Source organism: Cimex lectularius, unplaced genomic scaffold (genome assembly GCF_000648675.2).
Source record: "Cimex lectularius strain Harlan isolate CLEC.00 unplaced genomic scaffold, Clec_2.1 scaffold137, whole genome shotgun sequence".
In the NCBI taxonomy this organism is placed as follows: domain Eukaryota; kingdom Metazoa; phylum Arthropoda; class Insecta; order Hemiptera; family Cimicidae; genus Cimex; species Cimex lectularius.
In genome coordinates this window covers 1,169,451-1,179,206 of record NW_019392687.1, presented here as the reverse complement: position 1 = coordinate 1,179,206, position 9,756 = coordinate 1,169,451, and the positions used below count along the sequence as shown (strand labels likewise).

The 9,756-nt window shown below is 33.7% G+C and overlaps 1 protein-coding gene across 2 annotated transcripts; it reads left to right on the top strand.

Moving 5' to 3' along the window:
• The first annotated feature begins 49 nt into the window (after window positions 1-49).
• Window positions 50-8,200, top strand: LOC106664935 (mitochondrial inner membrane protease ATP23 homolog). 2 transcript variants are annotated; one of them, XM_024225790.1, is made up of 8 exons: window positions 57-220; window positions 1,246-1,349; window positions 1,490-1,516; window positions 1,612-1,809; window positions 1,876-1,921; window positions 4,073-4,154; window positions 7,659-7,883; window positions 7,944-8,200. In XM_024225790.1, the coding sequence occupies exons 4-8, from the start codon at window positions 1,617-1,619 to the stop codon at window positions 8,136-8,138; spliced, it is 741 nt and encodes a 246-aa protein (XP_024081558.1). In that variant the 5' UTR covers window positions 57-220; window positions 1,246-1,349; window positions 1,490-1,516; window positions 1,612-1,616; the 3' UTR covers window positions 8,139-8,200. The 2 variants fall into 2 exon arrangements, with proteins under 2 accessions (XP_014246513.1, XP_024081558.1); XM_014391027.2 differs by lacking the exons at window positions 1,246-1,349; window positions 1,490-1,516 and having other exon boundaries at window positions 50-220.
• Window positions 8,201-9,756: the final 1,556 nt, after the last annotated feature.

The window sequence follows — 9,756 nt, the reverse complement described above, 5'->3', positions numbered from 1 at the left end:
GGTAGAATATGTGATTAGCTTATATTTGGTTGGCAGTAGAGTTGCTTTTTCTTATAACCGTTATCAGCAACGTTACCTACTTCTAAATAGATACACATGCTGATAATTGTCTGAGTTAATCTATGAAAAGTTGCATTTTAAAGTACATTTGTATAATAAATACATTTAATTCTCACTCAAATTTCTGCAGTATAGGAAGTGGTGAATAACGAGGTTCAAGGTGAGCGAGCGTTTGAATAAATGGGCTGTTTTTTTTGTTTTGTTTAACTGGAAGGTTGATTTGACGATAATAAAATAAATTCCAATTGTTTTGGTTTTTCCTGTTTGTATTTATGCTTTAACAATGTAAAAATTATCTCAGCGGTTTAGATGGGAGCAAATATTTGAGGTCTGTTGTCGCTACTTTGAGAAATTTTTTAAAGGAATTTGATATGAAATTAAGCAACTTGTTGAAGATATCATGATCAAGCACTGGTTCACTTATTGGGTCGGTCTTTGCTCACGGGTTTGTTGAACTATTCGGACTTCTATGAGTGAAGATGGAATTCACCGACTCGCAGACTGGTGGCCGGCATCAACTCATGTTAAACATATATTGGGTTGTCCGGAAAATAATGCAGGATTTTAAGTTTTCATTAAAAAAAATCTATATAAAATATTCTGTTTACGTTTACAGGATNAGAAAGTAACTAGTTTCTTTTTTTTTGTTTAATACCAAAATCCTGCATTATTTTCCGGACAACCCAATATTTGTTTCAAGCTAAGATTTTTTGCTACAAGACGTGAGGTTTTGTATCTGCGAGGTAATCGTTTTTGACCTGACTATCCTTGCTGTTTTGTTTTGCCAGATTTTGGCAATTTAACATTTTGGGTGGTTGTGAGGCACAGAGAAATCGTCCACTGAAGATGGTAAGAAGCTGGAACACCTCAGACTGACCAGAAATGACCAAAATAAAATTTTATAGACGTGCAATTTCAGCTTTTTCATGATAAAGCTGGCAGGGTCAATCATATTTTTAAGCTTGTGAAGTAGGCAGACCACAGGTAATCAGAAATAACCCGAATCACACTTCATAACTGTTTGACTTGCTCACCATTGCTCCTTTAATCCTTGAGGGACTTAATATTTTAGTTCTTTGACCTCCTACTTCAGCCATCTTCATTGGAAAATGGACACTTTTTATATTGTAAATATAAAGAAGTAGAGATTATTGTGAGAATAAGTTGTATTTTCTTATTTTTTAGCCTCCTTTTTTTTAAGGAGACTGCCGTGGCTGGATGTTTAGGGCACCAGACACATAATTGACTTTCTATCTTGGGTTCGAATCCTGGCATAATCCATGGAAATTTATTGGGTTGTCCGGAAAATAATGCAGGATTTTAAGTTTTCATTTAAAAAAATCTATATAAAATATTCTGTTTACGTTTACAGGATTACTCNTTTTTTTGTTTAATACCAAAATCCTGCATTATTTTCCGGACAACCCAATAATTGAGCATAATAAGAAAAAATATCGTAAAGTGGTTTGACCTCTCATCTTGTTGTACTTTAAGCCCTCCTGCACGACAGGAATGATTTTAATTTAAAATTTTTATTTATTTTTTGTAAAGGAAATATGACTGAGGAGGCGAGTGCGAGCGAGAAGCCGAAATTTTCAGGCAACGCTCAAGAATGGGGATATGATCTATATCCAGAGAGAAAAGGCAGTTTCACTCCGTCAGTCATCGGGATGATGGCCGGCACTGAAGGGCTCGAAGATTATGAACGGTTAAAATGCGAAAAGCGGGTCTACAAATGCTACAAGACGAGTGAGAAAATTAAATTAAATTTTTTTTTTCTTTTTAAATTGCTAAGTGACATATTTTGTTGAACAGGCAAACTGGTTCAACTCATGCTCGGAGCGCTCAAGGCTTCAGGATGGTGAGCAAATTGAAATGTATTATTGTGTTGGGTATTTTTGAAAATATTAAATTATTAGAATAGAGGAAAACTCCTGAATAAATGAACCATATGACCTTAGGATCAATAAGATCCACACAAATTGTTTTCAAATGCATAATTTTATGAAAAAAAAAAATAAAAAAATAAAATAAAACATGCAAACCATTCAGAACTATATCCTCCAGTTAATAATAAATACTTCGTGGTATGTTTGGAACGAAAATATCCACAAAGTTTTGGACATCTCCTATTGTTAATACAGTGATCAAAGGGCACCTACAGTCGACACCACTGGTCCTTCACACACACCCAAGATAGATAGATACTTTTATTTACAACAAAAGAAAAAGTACTGTAACAAAGAAATACATAAAAAAATATAGAAAGAAAAGAAAAAAAAATAATTAAAAAAACAAAAATAAAGAAAGTAATACAAAGTAGACAATAGTAAATAAATAAAATAAAAAAACCAAAAAATACAAAGGAGAGACTGACTTAGGAGAGCAAACCAGAGATGTAGTGTGTCATATCAGTATTGATAATTAAATTGCTGGACCAATTCAAATCTGTATCTCCATGCATGGTGTGCGTATACAATTAATTGGTATGGGTCAAATACACCATCAAGATTTAATTAAGAGATCCTTACTTAAAACAAAATTCTCCAAATAAAATTGCCTTAACTCCCCTAGTATTGTGCATTTTGCTAGAAAGTGAAAAACGGTTTCCAAGGAGCGGGAATTACAAAGGGAGCAAAGCCCAGACTCCCCCCAACCATGTAATATGCAAAGCCCAAATGTAATACCCCACATTTCACTTTAATCAGCCAACGGATTTCTCTTGAATGGTAACTTTTAAAATTACCTTTGTTAAAATGAAATAATGATGAAGAATGATTAATTTATTTGCACAGGGATAGAAGGTTAGAAGATTGAATGCGAAGAAGGCATTTGTTTCTATTATATTGACATATTTTTTACAGCAACTTATGAAAATTGTCTTTCCACTCTGAGGAATTTTCCCATGAAGGTGAAAAATCAAAATCATAATCCTTCAAAATGTTCTGCTACTAGAGAACCATGAAAGCTTACTCTCGATAATTGCTATGGCCTTATCCCTAGAGAGATGTGCCACACTAGAACGAAGAGATCTTAAAACAAAATCAATGTGAAGTTTAAGGGTATGAACAAAAAGAAGATCACAAGAGGTTTCCAAGTACAATAAATAGTTAGGAGTTGCTGAAGGTAGAGAAAATAGTTTGCAGATAAAAAAAACGCTGAACTTTTTGTATTGACTCAAACTGCTGCCATCCCCAAACCTGGCAGCCATAAAAAAGAATGGAACAGCAAACAGCATCAAATAACCTGAATTTAACTTGGATTGAACGACATAAGTGAAACCAAGTTCTGTTTATAGCCACTTTTGCATTGAATGCTTTCAGGGCAAGGTGTTTAGTCCAACTAAGTTTCGGTTAAGAGTCACCCTCAAATGACCAACACTCTCAAGAACTCAATTTTCTTCTTTCTTGAATACCATAATCTTTGATTTATCTAGATTGACGGTCAAATTCCATTGTTGGCAGTAAGACAATTTGACATTTCTTTGAAGGCCCACAGGATTATCCGCCATAATAACATTGTCTGCATGTAGTAGTACTTTAATCAGCCTTTTTTGAATTCTAATACCACATTCTAAGACTGAGTTGAGGTTGTCAGTGAAAAGAACGAATAAAAGAGGACTTAGGAAGCAGCCCTGTCTGACCCTGTTTTGGACCATCCTAAACTTGTATCTATTACTGCTAAATAATTAATTATTCCAAGGTATTGCTATCAAATTGATTAATAATCTGATTAAGAAAGGAACACCGCTGGGCGTTTGTCTTCACTACTTTTTCAATGCATATTTTATATTTAGTTAACATATCACAACTGCAATGTGCATTATCTCAATAAAGTTTAAAAAGACAATGAAAAAAAAATTGTATTAAAACGATGAATTTAATTTGAAAAAAAAAAAAAAAAAGTCAGGCATATTTTTGCTTTGATAAGTCTTAAATTATTCGTTTGATTATTGTTGCTTGTTTTTTCAGAATGAGAATTATTGAAAAATTTACAATATTTATTTTTTTAGCGAAATTGATTTGGCTAGGCATGTGGTTTGTGAAGTCTGCGACCCTTCTGTCAGTGGAGGATATGATCCTGAGACAAACCAGGTAAGTTGACATTTTATTTTAATCGTCGTCCTGCAGTCATTTATTTGCACATTTTTCATTTCATCCATTTAATTTTTTTTTAAAAGTTATACAACTGTTGGCAGCTTACAAGATTTTTTAAATTTATACACTCAAAAAAAAGAAAAAAAGGACAATTGTATTTATTTGTTTATTAATAGTTGACTTAAACAGCATTAATAACTTGATTACAGAGTTGGGCGTAATCGGTTAATTTTTTTAATCACAAAAAGTTAAAGTTTAAAAGTAAATCGTTAATCGAAGTTTTGATTAATGATTAATCTGATTAATCATTATTTTAACATGCGATTAATGATTAAATTGTCATTCAACATAATTATTTACATAACGACGCTGCACCGCGCTTTTACTCATACAATTTTTGACAACAAAAAAGTACAACATTCGCACATAAAGGCTAGATACATTTGTTAAATATTTACGATCTGTACAGTTAAAGTCGTTTTTCTAGATAAACCATTAATAATTTGGTATTGTAATAATAATAATAATAATAATAATAATAATATTAAGGAATAATGTTTAGCAGAGAGTAAGGATTCTGATTTGACTTATGTTTTGATTATAATCATAGAATAATACTTTATTTGTCATACAATGCACGACTAAATATTATTCATATTACAATACGAGCCTTCTTCGGATTTCAAGCCAATCGTTGATCTTCTAATTTGGCATATTCAGTCAAAGAACAAAAACAGACCATAGCTAATACAAAAGGATCTGAAAAAATCCTAATGCAGTAATGATTAATGATTAAATGTTAATGATTCATCATTAGTTAAATCAATCTCAAATTTGCCCATCTCTACTTGTTTACCTTCATAGTAAACTACATTGGGTGTTACTAATACTTGTATACTCTTATGATTAAAAAAGAAAATAATTAAATTTCATCCTTTACAAAGACTACTTGTCGAGTAGTTAATTGGTTTTTTAAATGGTTTTCGTGATTGAATCAATAAATTTGAGTAAAAAAAAAAATTATTTTTTCATAAGCATGATTTTAAGTCGAGATCTTGCCCGGGCAGTTGCTTTGAACAACAAGAGATGTTAGATAGCTCAATTCCTGGATGTGCCACACTCTACCATCCATGATGGTCTTCATAGGTTTAGAGCAATCGGAAGTCTTGATTGAAGAGAAAGTAGTTGCCATGTATGATGGCTAGAACCAATTGTTACATTGCTCTTACTGCACTAAGGTCTTTTAATGGCTTCCTTGATAGGTAGTCAACCCCAAACGGTCTGTAAAGTGAACTTTTCAGAAGGCTTTGTGAGAATAGCCTAGTCTCTAGTCATCCCGTTTCAGATTCTTTACTACTGGAGAGGCATCGCAAAGCAGCATCTCTCTTGAGATACTTGAACAATGGGGGCTGTTCTCTTCATATACGAGTGACAATTTAGTTTGTGGTAGTTGTATAGCAGGTGTGTAGAGAATAGCTTTACTTCATGTACCATGCAGGAGTCACAACCTTTTCAAAGACAATCAGTTATGGCATGGGGTAGAATCAACATCTGTACTCATACCGAAGTGATTATCACACAGAATGGATCTTTGAGAGCACTGAAGTACATTGAGATAGTTCTTCTGGAAGCAGTGGTGCCATTGAGTTGTCACCCATTACTTAGAGGATGTATGGATTACCACAATGAATTTGCCAGCATGTTCTGAATCCTAGAAAACTAGAAAACAACAGAAGAATGGGATTTTGTTTCACAAGGAGAAATCCAGTTGCTTATTTACTCAATGCTTAGAAGAATAAATGCCCTCTGCAAGGCTAGAGGATGTAATATGTGTTATTAAGAGCAAAACCCAGTAATAAATTGTTATTCTTTAATTTATCACTGCTAAAGGGGTGTCGGTGGCCGCAACAGTTTAGGCATTGACACGGAGCTCAACTGTAAGGTAAAGGTCCTGGGTTCGAATCCAGCGACCCTGCATTTGAACCCAACATGCTTACAATTGAAAAGGTAAAGTTATCCCTTACAGAATATTACACTAAAAAAGTGGTAGAGATTATTTTCTTCTTTCTAAGGCATTATGTATTAAGAGCAAAACCAGGTAATTAAAATTTTAATCATTCACTAAATGGTTTTCTGATGTTTTGGTGAATTTTCTTTCAAACCAAATAATTTTTACTAAAACTCATGTATTTTCTCGCTTAATTTGGTTTACATTAAAATAAATATGCTGTAATTAATATAACAATGGTTTTGCTCTTAATAATGCCTCTTAGTAGACCTCAAATCTCCTAGGTCAGTACCTGACATACTTAGACATGGGCTTTTTTCGAAAACACCGGCACCCTGAGGCTTGAAATAACCTCGTAGTTGAAATGCCCTTGTTTAAAAAGAAAAAAGAAAAAAAGATGTTCAATTATTACTCAGAAATCTGAGATGCGGTCTGGTGTGATGTACGTTTCAGAAAAACATTTTCTTTATCGTGCCAACGTTTCGATCTTTATTGAGATCATCTTCAGGGCCTGGAATTTACAAACATTGTTTACATTTAACAAATACATGTAGGATGTGGAAAAAAGTGAATTTATACAATGCAAAATATATTTTTTATATTCAAATCAAAGTATTTCTATTGATGATTTATCGATTGAATATAAAAAATACATTTTGCATTGTATAAATTCACTTTTTTCCACATCCTACATGTATTTGTTAAATGTAAACAATGTTTGTAAATCCCAGGCCCTGAAGATGATCTCAATAAAGATCGAAACGTTGGCACGATAAAGAAAATGTTTTTCTGAAACGTACATCACACCAGACCGCATCCCATGATTTCTGAATAATTATCGATTAACAGTCACTAACCACCACACAAGATGTTCAATGCTTGCTGGAGGTTGTTGTCTCTTTATCATGTCCTATAAATGTTTTCATGATTCATGATTTAATTCATGATTCATCTAATGATTCCTCAATGTATCGTAGTGTAGACAAAGATCCATTCTGTATGATAATCTGTTCGGTACAGGCTTGGATGTTGATTCCAGACCATGCCATAACTGTTTCGAATCCTGCATGATCCATGAAGCAAAGCATTCTCCACTTTTCAACACACAGTACCAGGCATCTGATTGCCACAAACCAAACTGCTCTCATCTATGAAGAGCACAGCTATGCCCTCCCCCCTCCAAAAAATCTAAACTAATAAAAATTAAAAGTAATTAATTTTTGATTTTTTTAATTTGGCTTATATAAATTGGCTTATAAATATGTTGTAATTAATATGATTTTAAAAATACATATTACATATAGTTTGAAATAAACAAAATAAGAGTGTCTGGGTTTTTTGTCATTGAGTGTATTTTAACTTAGATTTAAGATATATTTTTTATTACTCACCACTTTTATCTTTCTAGTATTGTAGTAGTTATTGTTTCTATCATATAGTTAAGATTATAATTAAGCCTTCTATCTAATTTTCCAAGAATTTGGTCATTTCAGATTGTTATTTGTCAGAACACATCAAATAAGGAAAGTATTATCCAAGGGATCCTCACACATGAAATGATTCACATGTTCGATTATTGTAATAATAAACTCGACTTCCGTAACATTGACCATCTTGCATGTACCGAGGTGAGAGCCGCCAACTTGACTCACTGCAGTTTTACAAGTTCTATGATCCAGGGGAACGCTACGCCCATCAACTTCAAAAACAGGCATCAGGTATACAACTCACAACGGTCACTTTAGCTGTTGAAAAACTGACGAAATGCTTTTTTTTAGGAGTGCGTCAAATTGAAGGCCCTCCAGTCTATCCTTGCTGTGAGAAAGGTATCAATCGAGGAAGCCAAGGCCGCTATTGAAAGAGTATTTCCAAAATGCTACAACGATTTGGAGCCGATCGGAAGAAGGATCAAAGCGGCATCCAATGATGCAAGCAAAGCTCACGCTGAAGGTTTTTTGTACGGATATGTTTAAAATATTAGTATTCACAAGGTAGACTCATTAATTATTGTAAATAAATTAATAATTTACCTTTTTCTCTGTTTATTTACATTTATTTTAGCTGGAAATACATAAATATTATTATAAATTGATTGTTCATATGAAAAACCATTGGGATTTTTGATGAAAATTTAAATTTATACCTCTTTTCAATTTTGTCTTGACCATAATATCTTAGCATTCCACCGCTTCAATTGTTGGGTTTGATCATGTTTATAATTCCAGCATGGTAAGACAATCCTTTGAAGTTTGAATGACATGAAGATGTGGACAGGCTCAAATTAATCAGGTGTGTTTATTTATAAAGTTATTTATAGGCCTGTCTAAAAATTTCATGCATAGATTAAAAGGGACGAAAAGTTTACAAAACTCTTTTGTATACTAGCTGAAATGCTACGACTAATATTTATCGGAACCCCGCTAACTAATACAAAAACCATCAATCAAATTGTCCACCTGATCTGAACATTCTTGAGAAATATAAATTTAAGTATTTTCCTGTTGAATTTTTAATTTTTTTAAATACTTGTAATTAATTTTTTTCTTTTACAACTACTATTACTTGGTGATACAGCCCTTGAAGGGCCCTGGCATCCTCTGCAATGCTAGCCCAGTATCTTCTGCCCAGGCATCTCCTCCATTGATCAATCTGCATCTTTCAGAATCCCCTGGATGCGTTAAAATTCATCCAAAACATCTCTTTCTAGGCCATCCTTGCAGCTATCTACCAACTGGCTTACCTGAGTAAACTTTTACAGTCCTTTAATCTCACATTTTTCCCATGTGGCCAACCTGAGGCTAGCTTTTATTTCAGCATCTGGTTTCTAGTACTTTCGACTTCCCATTTGTACGAATTCGCCAGATCTTCCGGAGGACTTTTCTTGTGAAACGCCTTAAAAAATATTCAGCACACGTCATGGTCCACGTTTCAGAGCAATAAAGTAACACTGGCCTCACTATAGTTCGATAGACTTTCAATTTCAAATTTCTCTGAGAGATAAGGACCTGAAGATATTCCCCAAGGAAAAGTAGCACCTGTTTCCTGTGGCAATTCTCACCCAGATTTCTTATTTCATACTGTTATCCATGATAAGCAGGAATATTTAAAGGCCTTACAGTGCTCATAAGCCTCGCCATTGATGCCTCGCCATGGAAGCGGAATTAACTTGCCCTTGACCTCTTTTGGAAAGCATGTACATTGTCTTCGTGTAGTTAATGACCAAACACAAACTTCCTGCTTCAACCTTGACAAACCGTCAAGCACTCTCAAATTCCTGGCAACCATGTCAGTATTATGTAGAAAGGTGCCCAGTCACTCCACACAGGGATAGTACAATTGCCAAAACAAAAATGAAAAAAAAAAAACTTCAATATTAGGTACATATTAATGAATAGTGAAATACGAGTGTTAACATAATCATAACATGGGACTGCGGAGGTCGAGTGGTTAGGTGTCCAGCTTGTATTTGCCAGACTAGCAGTCCTGGGTTCAATCCTGGCATAGCCCAAGGTTTAAAAAAAAAAAAAATTATTGCCTTACCATTATGTTCTTTCTCATAGGAGTGAATCTTTTCCTTGTTTGAATAAATTT